General features: G+C 39.7%; 1 protein-coding gene across 1 annotated transcript in view; it reads right to left on the bottom strand.

Moving 5' to 3' along the window:
- Positions 1-16,048, bottom strand: part of LOC137341235 (dynein axonemal heavy chain 9-like) — a 422,940-nt gene that overhangs the window by 160,395 nt on the left and 246,497 nt on the right. Inside the window, exons 49-50 of the mRNA XM_068004307.1 lie at positions 2,984-3,244; positions 495-920 (exon numbers count right to left, since the gene is read on the bottom strand). Coding sequence (XP_067860408.1) covers positions 495-920; positions 2,984-3,244 — 687 coding nt within the window. The remainder of the gene's footprint in view (positions 1-494; positions 921-2,983; positions 3,245-16,048) is intronic.

Genomic DNA, 16,048 nt, shown 5'->3' on the forward strand with positions numbered 1-16,048 from the left:
GGCAACTTTATATGACTCCTCTTTGGATCTAATACTATCCTTAATTTCTTTTGTTAGCCATGGTTGGGCCGCTTTTCCTTTTGTGTTTTTGGGCCAGAAAGGAATGTACAATTGTTGCAATTCATGCATTCATTCCTTAAATGTTAGCCATTGCCTATCTCCCATTTAAAGTTAAAATGTTTCATGTATTTCAAAACTTAACACTTTACAGAGGATCATAATTGAAAGCCCTTCAATATTGCCTCAATAGTACAGAAAGTGCACCTTTTGTACAGTATGTGTAAGGTATCTGGAACAACCTTTGTACAGTATGGAGATCTTCAACTGGCCTTTATTAATGGATAGTACTCAGAGTTCAATAGTTCTACATAACATCCACATGAATCTTCCATATTAATGAGGTACCTTTGGCTAGGAATGCACTGCTGCAATCTGTGTATATCACATACAGGACACTGTGATAAATGTAAACCACATCATTTCTTTCTACTTACAGTTATCTTGGCTTTGATAGTTGTCAATCTTTCCTGGGCAGTAGCTAATTCTGCATTGGCTTTACTCAAAGCTTGCCGTTTCGGCTCGACATCACAATAGACTCCATAAAACTTCACAATGTTGACAACCCAGGAGCAAAGGCCAGCGGCAGCAAGAGACTTAGATGCAATAAACTCTGGGTTGAATTCAGGGTCCTGCATGTATGGCTGAATAGCTTTGAGGCAGCTCTCGTGGATGTTCTCCTTATTGAAGTTGATCAGGGAATCGAGGAATCCATCTACCTTTGCCATCATGACCTTTGCAGCCTTCCAGCTGCGGTCTTTGGGTATCTTACCTCCGGTTGCTGTGAGCACCAACACGGCTGCTGCGACATTAGTCACTGCCGAGGGAGGTGTGCCAAAGGACTTCAATTCTGTTAGGTTATTCTGGAGGGAAAACAAAGTTGCGAGTGAAAATGAATGGATTTTTCTTTGCACTCAAGCACGAATAGAGTCAGAGTGTTGAATTATCAATCTGAATGGGTTGTTTTGAAGCCTGAAGCTATGGACTGAATTTTATATAACGTGACTCATCAAATGTAATGCAATGAAACCTCCTAGTGGTAACACAAGCCTCTAACGGCTTGTTAGCTGTGAAGTTGCTGAGTCCCCACTGTGTCCAACTGCAGTTGATTCTAACAAGATTAAGGGAATCAGAAACAAACGATCAGCAAACTTGTGACAATCCTTAACTGACCTAGTTTAAAGCTCCCAAAACCTTTTCTAATTAAATAAACTCATTTTACATGAAAATTAGGGCCAAACATGAAAATTGGGGACTAATAAGAAAGGCTGTTGAAATGCATGTTAAACGATAATGTCAATTGTGTAAAATTCTGGTAAAATGGTATTCTGTTATTTTAAGCAGACACATTTCTGCCTGAACATCTTGTCAATGAATAATATGAATCAATTTCTGACTCACATTGTAATGTTCACTTGGACCATCAACATTCGTTTCAAAAGAGCAGCAACTACCTAAATCCCCCAAGATTAAATTTGGTTTAGATTTTTTTTTAAATCACTCCCATTCATTGCAATCTAAAACATCATGGTTATGAACAATTCTATAATATCCAGTCCTGCTTAAGATCAAACTTTTACACCAAAACATGAGCCGTGTGTGTATAGACGCCTACTGCCCATAGTTAGAGGGATTTAGAGTAACATTTTTTTAAAGGAAACTTACTTCCAAAAAAGTTGATGAGCTCAAACTCTACCTTGTATTTGATGTTTTATACTTCCCTTGGGAGCTTTTGTCAATCATTTTCATTGGGAGGCTTACAACAGTATGTCAGTGATTTCAACATCTTCTGAGATTGGCTATGTCTGAGTGCTCACTACACAGAGATATTACACGTTCTATATAGTTTACGAACAGCACAGATCTTTTTTCACGGCTAATTAAGGTGAGACCACCTATTCTTCTTCCCATAGCATAAACTGTTAACAAGATCACTCAGGGCTGTAAATCAAATTCAATTGATTTAACATCAGCTCAAGAAACTTCCAAACAAAATGTTGACTTTGATAATTATTGCCCTGCCAAGACGAAAGGCTGCCTTTTATCTTCCTAAGTTCACCAAAGTAAATCAAATTTCCAGCACATCAGCGATTGAAGCACACAATTTACTGTTCCATTACTTAACTCTGTGTAAGAGGATTTATACCCTACTTCAAGATAAATTAAAATAAGATAAATTGGGGAGGGACTGGGGAGAAACTAATATTGCCTTAATTTATGTGCACTTGTTACAACTACTGCATCTTGGTATAGGAGATGTTCAATGGTGTTGATGCTGGAAAGTAATGCAAGGTGTATTATCATATCATTTGCACATTGTGCAGAAGAAGAAAGAATAAAGTAATCATTCCTAGTGTAGTCTTTGTTTTACAGTAAGGAGAGACAAAACTTATTCATAATGTCTGTCCATCAACATTGTACTCAAACTGTGGATTTTATAAAATGTCGGTCTGTACCGGTTAGAAGGAAATAAAGAACTTGTATTTATATAGTGTCTTATCATGTTCTTAGGATCTCCCAAAGTGCTTTACTGCCAATGGATTATTTTTTGAAGAGCAATCACCGCAAACAGGTCAGTCAATTTGCACACAGTAAAGTCCGACAAATGTCAAAAGAATGAATAACTAGATAATCTGTTTTTGACTGCTGTTTGGCCACGACCCTGAGAGAACAGTTTGGTCTCAGGGAGAGGGGAATTCAGATTGGGCTTAATAATGATGCCTCCAATGGCCAAGTAGTCACTTGTCAATAACTGTCTAGGCTCATGCATGGTCATTTGGTCATCCCTCCCAATGTCTCTGTTTTTGGTTTGGTGTCCATTTTCTTCCTTATGACACAGTGAGATGCCTTGGGACATTTTTCTTCATTCAAGGCGCTAAGTAATTGCAAGTTGCTATTTTTCTTTTGATTTTATTTAAACTCTTACCTTATTCAGGGTGTTGAGAGCTTCCTGAGCTGCAATAAGGGCAGGCTCGGCCTTTGCTAAATCCTCCTCACAGTCTCTCTGCGTTCGGGTAACTTCCTCAGCAATTATTGCCACCTTACGTTCTTCCTCGTCTGCAATGGCTTTTTCTTTGCTTACTTTCTCTGTTTCAACTCCAACAACTTGAATCAGCTTGTCAGCATCTTCATTTTTCTGTTTCAGCTCAACTTCTTGCGCAGCCAGTTTAGCTTTCAGATCATCCACCTGTTTGTGGGAATTAAATATAAAGGAATAATCACAAAATGTCTTCGGGTTTGACTTTCATTTTAGTATCCACGTTATAGTCACATGATCTGAAAATGTCAAAATGTTTTTTCTCAGTGACAAAATAATTAAGGATAAGGAGGGTCATTTGGCTCTTCGTCCATCATGAATGACCCTAAAATCCTCCAATTGCAGCATCCAATTGGTTCTTAAATGATTCCAGGTCGTTATCTCGAACATCTTTACAAGATCTGCTATTAAGATCTATGAGTGGTTCCACTTGGCCCAAATCAGCCCAAGTCTGTCAAACTCAAACATTGTACCAACTCTTTTCATCCGGCTATCTGTTCGACCAGGCAGTCTGCAATCTATTGCTTTTCAAATCATGGCCAGTTCAAATATATAGTTTGAGGCCCTTGCACCACCTGTCCTCACTTCACATTCCATCTGTCAGCATTCCCATCAGTCTTTCACCAATCCATCCATGGTCGATTCCACCAGCCTCTAACCATTGACACAAACCTAATTGTGGATAATCCCAGTTTTCCATCCATAAACATCCTCTTCAAGCAGGATCTAGTCCAGAGTTCTTGCACTGTCAATCATAAGTTGCCATTCCCAAGGAGTTCTTTCAAGGCGTCACCTAAATCATGACACAGCTTAGGCGAAGTAACCCTACTTGTGTCAATTCAGATTTGGAACCTCGATTCACACACATCCCAGTAACAATTCACAGTAAACCTGAAGTAAATATATAACCATAGCTGGTTATGACTGAGTCACCACATTAAAATTGGTGTTTCCTAAGTAAAGATCAGATTACCTTAAGAAATTTCACATTAATAAAACACTCTGGGAATACTCCTCTTAATTCAAAGTTGTTTCATTCAAATCATCTGACAATTCAAATATCTTGCACTATATTCTCACTTTGCTGTGTAATTAACACTGCTTAATTCAAATGATTGGATAATTCAACATTTTTCGTGCAAAAAGTAACTTTTAATTACGTGGAATAGACCGTATTTAAACATACAGTAGTTCCCCCATCTCAATAATACAGTCTTTAAGAGCCATCCAAAAAACATGCCTTTATTAATGAAACAACCATGACATACATGTTACATTTCAGGCTATGGTACATCATAAGAGCCTTAGAGATGAGCTTTACTGTAGGAATAATAATACTGATGCACATGATATTCTTAAACAGGATCCTGAATGAATTATAAAAGAAACAAAAGCAAGGGCTGATTGCATGAGTAAGTGGACTGATTCTATTTTGGAGGTTCAGCTTGAACTGATCCGAATGAGGAGAATCAGTTAAAATTTGGACAATGTCACTAAATTGACAGCAACATTCCCGTAAATCAAAAAACTGAAAAGCTCAAGGACACAGTAAAGTTGAATAATTCAGTGGCATGAACTGATAACTTATCGCCTGGTACAGGTTTCTACTCCATATCACTAATGCCATGTTCTTATGCTCTCAGCAACAGGACGTAATGCTGCAGCACCACAGCGTTACTGTTTTTAAAAATCAAGTACACCGAGAGAAATGCTGCACAATCAATTACTAACCCAGAGCTCCAGTGAGGAAGATTACACTTGAAGGTTTTCTGTAACATTTCAATTGTCTAAAAATGACAAAACAAATGAAAGGAGCACAGCCCTCATAACACATTGTTTCTTTGTATACTTTGTCACAAACGCCAACATTTTGACATGATTTCCATTGTCTCATTCATTTTCAGTTAAATTTGCCAAACACCTTTTTTTGTGAAGTACCCCTTTAAAAACAACCTGCACATCATTTTGTTCTGTGAAGGGCTCAACATTGTAAATAATGTTATGAATATTTTTCAAGAGTTTCAGACGTATATTTGAATGTTCCAGCAACGTATTGTCCTTCTCTAGCTCACCACTACTTGGTTCTTTTAGTTTCTTCCCACCTCTTTTATCTTTCACTTTCAGATTTGAATTTTTTACCCCCAGCTCTCCATTCTTTGCACCTCCTCAGAGATGTCACCATGGGAACAGCCTAAACTCGTTCTCTGAGATACCATTTTTATGAATACATCATCTTTATAAGACAACATGCTGCCACTAATTAATTACCACACATCTTCCTAATCACTCCTACATGTTCAGTGCTGTTGGCTAATACACACTTCCATTCTCTTTCATTATTTTCTCTCTAACGGTGGAAATTACAGCACAGGAGGAACCCAATTAGCAACTGTACCCATGCCGATGATACCACTTCAACTGGAGATATCTATTCTAATCCCACTTCCCTGGCATTTCCCCGTATTCTTTTATATTATTTGTTTTCAAACATCCAAAGTTAATGTTCTAATCTCTGGAGGGAAGGAAAAGACACAAGTTAAAATGGACTCTGACATTTTAATGAAGCAGAAAGACAAAGACAATCAAGGAAGTAAACAGAAAACAAAAAGAGAAAGGTAACATGGAAACAAACCAGGGCAGACGAGAAACTGCTAGAAAGCAGAAGTTGTAAGAATTAGGAGAATGAAAATTATAAGAAAGACCAATTTGAACAATATAAGACCTTGGAGAAGCAAGATCCTTAACAAATTAGTCAGGGCGAAAAGATTTGCCAGAAATTTTAGAGGGTTGTCCAATTTAAATTAACTGTACTTTTCTCATCTACTAACCATGGATTATTGAAAATTCTTAATAGTACCTTTTTTTCTGTGAAAAACCTGCACTCTAGTAAATATAATTGACTGTATGTCCTTCATGTTGGTATTGCCCTCCAACAATCTTCACTGACTTTTTCCACCATTAATTAGTACTCATAGGATGTCCAATCAAAGATTTCTTACATGGAGCGAAAATTTCAAAAGGATTTTTTTTTGTAGGACATAGGACGAAAGATCCAAGTAAAACATGATAAGAATGATTGAAAACATTAAAATAATGAAATTATCTTAAAACATTATCAGGCCTTGATGCAGGAATGGAGTACTTTCATGATGCAGCTTTCCATTAAGCGAGAATCCATTCTGTTCTCATCCCATTTTTGATCAAATCTTTCACAGGCAAGAATTTCAAGTTAAAATGGCGGACAAAAGTGTAAGGAAATGTATACGCATATTTAAAACTGAAAAGACCCCCGACTATAGTTTCACTCATGTCAAGATGCATTGGGGGTAATTTTAACTGATGGCAATAGGTTAAAACGGGTGACATCGGATCGGCCGCCTGTTATACACCCCATCCGATTTTGCTTTCTATTGAAGACAATGGAAAGGAAAATTGGGTGAGGTGTATAACGGACGGCCGATCTGATATGGCGATAGTTAAAACGGGCAATAAGTTAAATTAACCCCCATTGTGTTTGGCCCTCAAATCTCAAGCTTTATTTACAAGGATTCCTCAGTTCCCCGCTCCATGACAGACGAAATGGTCATAGCCTGGCACGTGAATGAAACACCTAACATGTTGTCCCTTTTGATTTCCTTGCAGTAAGGTGAAGGTTCTTTCCAGTTGGACATTAAGATTAAGTGTAAAAACATTCCATACAATACTGCATAAAAAAAGACATAGTAGGAGGGAAGGTGCTGGATCCATCACAATGTTCCACTTCCTGGTCAATGTGTGGTGCGTTTCATCGAAGACAGATTGACTAAGTTGGTTTAAAGTTAGGCTTAGTGTCATGCGGGCATATTTGTGTCAGCTGCTAATGATGAAGTAGCACAATAGGTTTTACTGGTGCAATAGTGAAATAGAGGTGGCCATTACCTTTTGCCTTGTCTCCACTGATATATCTATTGTAGTGCGAACAGAGCACTTTTATCTTATCAAGGGTGTGCTGAAATACACCTAAGTGATAAATGAAGGGGAAGCACTTGTGCTGTGGGGACCTCGTGCAAAGGTTTTGTTTGGGGCCATGACATTTTACAAGACAAACTTATCATGGATCCGCTTGGGGATTGCATGGGTTGCACAGTCCTTACGCTGCCTTGGGATAGAGGTGACCTATTCGAAGAAACAACTTGAACAATAGAACTGTATTTCTGTTGGGGAATAGAAGAGAGCAGGGATCAGGAAATCGGATTGCACTAATAGATGCCAATACTGGATGTACCTCTTTGACCATGCTTTTGGTCACCGTGTAATATATCTCCTTCTTTGCCTCGGCATCCATTTTTGCCTGATTGGGCCTCTGGGAATGCCTTGGGATATTTTTCAACGTTAAAGATGTTATATAAATGCAAGTTGTTGTTGTACAAGTATTAAAAACCCAACCGGCCTAACTACACGGGGATCTTTTGTGCTTTGATGTGTTTGAGCATGGTCTGGAATAATTAGACTTGAATACCTAACACGCTTTGTCCACGTCACTTTGGGGCCTACATGGGGATCAAACTCATCACTTATGCTTCGCAGCTGGTTGTAATGTTGGCTAACTAAGGAAGTTAAAGGTAGCATCAAATTGAAAGAAAAAGCATACAATTCCGCGAAGATTAGTAGCAGGTCAGAAGATTGGACAGAATGTAAAAAACAGCAAAGAAAGACTAAAAGAATAATAAGGAGGGAGAAATTAGAGTACAAGAGAAAGCTTGCTAGAAATTTAAAAACAGATAGTAAGAGTTTCTACAGGTATTTAAGAAGGAAAAGAGTAAGTAAAGTGAGCGTTGGTCCTATAGAGAGTGAGTCTGGGGAATTAATAATGGAGAACAAGGAAATGACGGATGAATTGAACAGATATTTTGCATCCATCTTCACTGTAGAGGATACAAATAACATACCAGAAATAATTGCGAATCAAGAGGTGAAAGGGAGGAACTTAAAACATTTACAAACACCAGGGAAGGGGTTCTGAAAAAATTATTAGAACTAAAAGCTGACAAGTCCCCAGGTCCTGACGGACTTCATCCTGGGGTCTTAAACAAAGTGACTGCAGAGATAGTAGATGCATTGGTATTAATTTTCCAAAATTCGCTAGATTCTGGAAGGGTCCCATTAGATTGGAAAATAGCGAATGTAACTCCTCTATTCAAGAAAGGAGGGAGACAGAAAGCAGGAAACTACAGGCCAGTTAGCATAACATCTGTCATAGGGAAAATGCTAGAATCTATTATTAAGGAGGTTATAGCAGGGCACTTAGAAAATCTCAATGCAATCAGGCAGAGTCAACACGGCTTCGTGAAAGGGAAATCGTGTTTGACTAATTTATTAGAGTTCTTTGAGGAAGTAACAAGCAATGTGGATAAAGGGGTTCCTGTGGATGTGGTGGACTTGGATTTCCAGAAGGCATTTGACAAGGTGCCACATCAAAGACTACTGCACAAAATAAGAGCTCATGGTATATGGGGTAACATATTATCATGGATAAAGGATTGGTTAGCTAACAGAAAGTAGGCATAAATGGGTCATTTTCAGGTTGGCAAGATGTACGAGTGGAGTGCCACAGGGATCAGTGCTTGGGCCTCAACTATTTACAATCTATATCAATGACTTGGATGAAGGGACCAAATGTATGGTTGTTAAATTTGCTGATGACACAAAGGTAGGTGCTGGAATGGAAGATCGGGGGAGGGAGGGGAAGATCGGAGAGGGGAAGATTGGGGGGGTGTGAAGAGTGGGACATCGAGGAGGGTAGAGAGGGAGACATCGGAGCAGGGTGGAAAGGTAGGTTGATTTTGTGTTTTAACTTCCTTCTATGGTTTTTGATGTACTTTATTTTGTTTCCTTTTCCCTGATCTGGCTCTTCACGTCGGGTTTCACCAGGCGTGAATCAGAAGCAGTGGGCAAGCCGCCCAGGTAAGTTAAAAATCGTTATCACTTAATCTGTCACAAGTGCCTGAAGTACATTTGGCTCTTTAACTGTCATCCCGCCGGCTTTAATTGCCGGCGGGACTTTCGGTTTCGGGTCAACCGTGCACACACAGGTGTGTCCTTGGGAAACTCGGAAGTCGGCGGATTGGAGCCGGCTTCCGAACTTGAATGGAATTTCCATGATTTTCGGAGCCCCCCGCCCCCAACGCACCCGTAATTTCCGCCTAAAATTGAGCCCAAGGAGTCTGCAAAGGGATATAGATAGGTTAAGTGAGTGGGCAAAAATTTGGCAGATGGAGTATAATGTGGGAAAATGTGAACTTGTCCACTTTGGCAGGAGGAATAGAAAAGCAGTATATTTAAATGGAAAGAGATTGCAGAACTCTGAGGTACAAAGGGATCTGGGTGTCCTCGTACATGAATCATAAAAGTTAGTATGCAGGTACAGCAAGTGATTAGGAAGGCAAATGGAATGTTGTCATTTATTGCAAGGGAAATGGAATATAAAAGTAGAGATGTTTTGCTACAGTTGTACAGGGTGTTGGTGAGACCACATCGAGAATACTGTATGCAGTTTTGGTCTCCTTATTTAAGAAAGGACATAATTGCTTTAGAGGCGGTTCAGAGAAGGTTCATTCAATTGATTCCTGGGATGAGGGGGTTATCTTATGAGGAAAGGTTGGACAGGTTGGGCCTGTATACACTGGAGTTTAGAAGAATGAGAGATGATCTTATTGAAACAATTAAGATCCTGAGGGGACTTGAAGGGGTACATGCTGAGGGGATATTTCCCCTTGTGGGAGAGATTAGAACTGGGGGCCACAGTTTAAAAATAAGGAGTCTCCCATTTATGACGGAGATGAGGAGAAATTTTTTCTCTGAGGGTCGTGAATCTGTGAAACTCCCTTTCCCAGAGAGCAGTGGAGGCAGGGTCATTGAATATTTTTAAGGCTGAGTTAGATAGATTCCTGATTAACAAGGGAGTCAAAGGTTATAGTAGGTAGACGGGAAAGTAGGGTTGAGGTCACAATCAGATCAACCATAATCTTATCAAATGGCAGAGCAGGCTCGAGGGGCCGAATGGCCTATTCCTGCTCTTAATTCGTATGTTCGTATGTTTTGTCTCAAGCTCACATTATAATTAGATGCAACAGAATTTGAAATAACATATTAATGGTAAAGTAATGCAGACTAATCCTGTGTACCCTTATCAGAGTACTCGTATGCAGGCTGTAATTATTATGGTCAGGAACTGTTTCTTTGCTTTTAAAAAAAATGCCTTGGGACGTTTTACAATGCTGAAGGTGCTATATAAATGCAAGTTGTTGTTGTGGGGTGTACATGAGGAAACTTAATAAATTGCAAAACTAAAATATAGAAATCCTGGGTATGATAAAATAATAAAACACTTATGGGAATTGGATGTAAGGGATTCCTTTCTCTCTGGGACCTAGGTTACAGTTCACGCCACACTTGATGGCTTGAACATATTTTCTGTCCAATTAGCTAAAGAATGTGTCTTGGGGTTTGAGGCTATGGTTTAAAAAAAAGCCCAGAATTCAGGACTAGTTGAAAGTCTCACACAGAGAGATTTAGAAAAAAGAAAGATTTTATATTGTGTCTTTCATGTTGTCCCAAAGGCACTTTACAGCCAATGAAATATAGTCACTATTGTAATGTAGGAAACACAGCAATTTGTGCACAGCATGATCCCACAAACAGCAATGGGATTTTTTTTACATTCACATGAGAAAGCAGACAGAACCTTGGTTTAACATCTTTTCTGAAAGATAGCACCTCTGTCTGGAGTGTATTGAAGTGTCAGGCTATATTTTGTACTCAAGTTGATGGAGTGGGACTTGAACCTACAGCCTTCTGACTCAGAGGCAAGAGTGCTGCTACTGAGCCACAGCTAACACCTATACAGGTTCCCTCAGAGGTAACAGTCGGGGCAGGATCCACCTCCTGAACAATGATTTGAGTGATGTGCCTCTCAATCAATCAGATGCCAGGGTTCAAGTGCTGCGTATTTTTGTTTTGCCATGGTTAGCTGGTTGTGTGAAATGTAAACGTTACACTGATGCAGTTGGTGGGTGATCTTCTGAGGCTGTGAGTGCAGAGAGCTTTTCTCCGTATCTGGCTTGCGCTATATAAGATTTGGGAACACTTGATACTGACGCTGAGATCCAAAACGGGGGGAAAGGGTCATACTTCCCAGTGCAAATACAAGGCTTAAACAATGAATTTTGTTCAACAGTCATTACTTTACAAGCGACATAACAGAACAGAATGCTCCATCAGAAGTAAATCTTCTGTGCCTAAACTTCCTCTTGGGGCTCAGTAGCATACAGTGGGTGGTGCACATAGCAGCACCCTATCAGGTACTCGCGAACAAATGGGAGGAAATCTGAGCCATTCTGGAGCCTTAAAGGCAGCAGCTAAAGTTGAAGGTGCAGGAGGACAAGGAATGCCAGTCCTCTGGGATTGTCCTGGAGTCTCCAGGAATCAAAGTTTAATCTCCAGGACAACGCTGCGAGCAACACAGTAGGAAAATCATAGGAGCATTAAAAAAGATTTGTGTTGTTTTTTTTTCACTTTCCTTGAACACTTTTGTGTATTAGTTATAAAAAATATTGTAGATGGGTAAAAAGGTTGTTTGACTGACAGTCAAGCATCATCCAATTGGGTAATGAAGAATCTGTTAGTTTTTCAATTGGCATGGGAATGACGGGAGCATGGGGGCAGGGTGGTTGGAGGCAGATAGTTATGTGGTGAAATCTCCAGGAATATGTCCAACCAGAACTGGCAACCCTGAGTAGGAACCCTCTGCCCCATGACAGAAGCTATTATCACAATCATGATTTCTGTCGAATTGCTGGTTTCTGGAAGCAGATACGATATAATGGCAGCTGTTCCTCCATGTTGAAATTGCTAACTTACATTGTTGCCTGCTTGAAGCTTTGCTTTGCACACCTCTGCTCTTCCTGCTTTCAGTGTGCCTTCCCCTGTAAATGGAGTCCTGCGGCTGTACAAGGCAAGGAGGGCAGCAACCTCCAAGCGAGAAGCCACGCACCCCATAGCTATCATGACAGCATTGATCTGCTGCTGCTATTCCCTGCCAGAAGGAGAAAAGCCAGCTAGACCACCGGCTGAAAAGCATGGCACAAAGTGTTGAAACTCCAGCAATACTATGTGCTGCACATGACTGTAGTGCCAGAAAAAATTCCATAACCTCACCAGAAGTGGCAAGATCGGTCTCTGGATAACTATGCTATTCACAAAGGAATAGGTGATCATTCTGTGAAGTTCTATGCATTCTGTCCCTATTCATTGGCACAGGCCCTCAATTCACCAGACTTCCCTCTTCTCCATCTTTCATAGCCAGATTATCTCCAGCAATGACTTCTCTTCCCTCCCCTAAACTGTTACCTCCTGAGTCCCCCACGGATCTAACCTTGATCCTCTCCTCCTCTTCATCAACATGTTCCCGGGCAACATTATTCAGACATGGGGTAGCTTCCATATGTATGCTGACGACACCCAGCTCTACCTCTCCACCACCTCTCTCAACCCCCATCACTGCCTCTGTTGTCAAATTACTTGTCCAGCATTCAGTCTTGGATGAGCTGCAATTTCCTCCAACTAAACAATGGTAAGACCGATGACATCATCTTCCCACCCAAAACTCCATACCCTGGCCGCCGATTCCGCCCCCTCCCCATCCACTGACTCAGGCTGAACCAGACTGTTCACACCCTCAATGTCCTATTCAACCCTGAGTTGAGTTTCTGATTCCATATCTTCTCCATCACAAAAACCGCCTACTTCCACCTACATCGACTACCTCCACCCAAGTCTCACCCCGAAATCCCTCCACCTCCCTCTCCTCCTTTAAGACCCACCTCTGACTAAGCTTTTGGTCACTCCTCCTAATATCTCCTTTTTTTGGCTTGGCATTCATTTTTTCCTTACCTTTCTGTGAAGTGCCATGGGTCACTTTTTCTACAATAGGGCACTGTATCGGGCAACTGAGCAATAAAAAGTTTGCCACAAACATTGAATGGGATATGCCTCTTTAAGGCAGGATCCATATAGTGTGTAATTTTTTTTAAAAACTGGATTTAAACATTTGCTAATAAAACAATAAACCATTAAGTACAGTACATTTAAAAAAATATAATATCCCCATTTCCTCCCTCTTCAATTTTGCTATCCACATGTTTGCATTCTCTTCAATACAGTACAGCCCACAGATTTCTAAGCAGATGCCATTAATTCTGCCCATTGGTCAATCTGCCAACTGGTGTGGTTGACTGATATGGTAACAACCACATTTGCCCCTCACCCTCAAACTGGTAGACTTTGCACACACCAAAGGCATAAGTCTCCATCCCTCTCTATTACAGATGTAAACAGCAATCTCATACTGGTATATTTCTGGAACCTTCTGTATGTGTGTCTTTTTCTCACTCTAATTTTGAAAAAAAAAGGTTTTTGCCTGTCTCTGTGATTAAATAACATATCTTTTTTTTCTCTTTTTTTCAATAGAACAGCCCGCTGGTCTGTCTACCCTGTGGCAGCCAACAATCAATTATAATCTGACACTGACTCAATGCTGTACTAGTTTTATAGTTCCTCAGTAAAACAGAGCCCCTGGTCTGCAGGTCATGTTGTAACCTGCAGTCAGTCACAGTCAGATGGACACTGAGTTTCCAGTTCAGAAGTCTGTATTAAGCAAGCTCATCCTGTCTCCTAAAGGCTCACACAGCAGTTAGAATGTGTGGCAGAAAAACACAAGATCTGAGTTATTTTCACTTTATTCCACAGCTTTATTCCTATTTTGATTCCCCCTCATGACAGAGACTGTGATCCAGGATTCATACCAGATAACAAACACAATCCTAATGATTGAAAATACGGTCATGTGGCACACTAATCATATGTTCTCATGGAGTGTGTACTACAGACTTCTGATAACTTTAGGACATGGTTTTGAATTTCTTGTTGGTAGCTCGGAGGTTTCCCATCAGGAAACCAATCCAAATCAATACTTTGACCAGGACTTTAAAACCAGGTTGGTTGGTCCAATTTTCAGGAATCCAATATTGGACTGAAAGGAGAGCAAGTAATGATGTTCTATCCGCAGAGGCTATTAGCAAGCTTTGTAAATAATATGATCTAGTGTCAACCAAATATGCTGGTGACAGAATATTTATACTGCATCAACCTTTTATTTTTATTATATTGACAGATGGTTCAAATTGAAACCTCTAAACCATCCTTTGGTGCCCAGTTAGAATGTCAGATGCTCAGTGGGCAGATGGTTAAATTCAACTTTGATCCAAATGCTTGTCCCTAGTATTCATTATTGGTTTCCATTATTAAAAACTAGTGTTAAGTGATAGACTTTGGTAACTTAGATTCAGACACTTATTGAAAATTGGTCAAATTCGCAGACAAAACCAAACTGAGGAGGGGGATGTGGTTGTTGAATTTGTTGAGGCAGCCTGAAAACTACAAGATCAATTGGACAAGATATGTAACTGGACAGAATAATAACAGATGAAATTTAATGCAAAGTGTTAAATATTACATATAAGGGGGAAAAGCAACATAATGGTTAATGAATGGTGTTAGAATAACAAAACATAAAGTTGAAAGATATCTAGATTTAACAGACTTTATGCTTAACATATCCAGTCACTCAAATGCAGAAATGAACAAAGCTAAGAGAATTCTGAATTATATAGCCAAGACAGTACAATATATTCATGCTTGAGCTATATCGTGTCCTGCCCAGATCACATTGAGTACTCAGTCTAGTACTGGTCACCAATACACAAAGGAAACATTCAAGCCTTGGAAGCAGTCAAGGCTGATCCCTGCCATCGGAAGACTGAGTTATGAGAAAACACTGGAAAAATGTAGTCTTTTCAGCTTTGAAAGGAAACAATTGAGAGACGACCTTGTAGATGTATGTAAGATGGTAAAGGATATAGAAAAAGTAAAACCGCAACAAAACTTCATCGAGTTGCACAACTTTATGCTCACCATAAAATAGGCAAAGGGGGCACAGATTCAAACTAGTGACAGGTTAATTCAGGACTGATGTCGGGAAGTTCTTCTTCAACAGAAAAGGATCAATGTGTGGAATGGACTACTGGGGAATCATTTAAGGAACAGTTGGATACTGTGATAGGGGAAGCTGTATGATCTTTCTGGATGGCTGAGATAAGATCACCTTCCCCATCTGTATGTATCTTGTGATCTTGTGACTGGTTGCAGTGGGAAATATTTGATTTTTCCTTTATCTATTTTATCACAAGCACCTCCAGATGTTGTTCCAACATTTCCAAAAAATACTGTTTTAGAGAATTTCAAGAACAATTTAACAAACTAATTTTAGAAGCTGTACAGAGTTGCAATTTAATTTATTATTTAAACACACAGCAGCTGGAGATCACTGCCTTGAAATTAGGCTCTTTAAATATTAGTGTATGAGCACTTAATGCGTGCATATAAATTTCCTCTGCTCACTATTTTGATGGAAGCATTAGCTCATTTAAAATAAGACTGTTAACATCTGCATTAAAATAGCAGATAAGGGAAACTAATACAAGTGCATTCAGCATTCATTCACATTCAAAGGGCCTATTTTCAAGGCACGTGTGTCCAATGAAAAGTTATCACTGGTAGGCAGCTCTATTGGCAAAAACACAAGCAATCCATACTTGTTTCAGTCTATTGAGCTCAAAGGTTAAAGGGAAAGAAATGGTGAATGAATTTTGAATTTTACTCAGCACAAAGCAAATGATATAGTCGACCTAGTGGATGTCATGCATAGATTCGCAGACTGGGATTCATTGGAAGCAAAGGGGTCTTGAAGAGATCCCAGGGAAGGTCAGCAGATTTCTATCCATTTGCCCTCAGATTTCTGAATCTTTCGATGTTTGTTGATTTCCAGATGTAATGTTTCTGTTGCTGCTTACAAATAAA

The sequence above is a fragment of the Heptranchias perlo genome, chromosome 23 (genome assembly GCF_035084215.1).
Source record: "Heptranchias perlo isolate sHepPer1 chromosome 23, sHepPer1.hap1, whole genome shotgun sequence".
Classification (NCBI taxonomy): Eukaryota; Metazoa; Chordata; class Chondrichthyes; order Hexanchiformes; family Hexanchidae; genus Heptranchias; species Heptranchias perlo.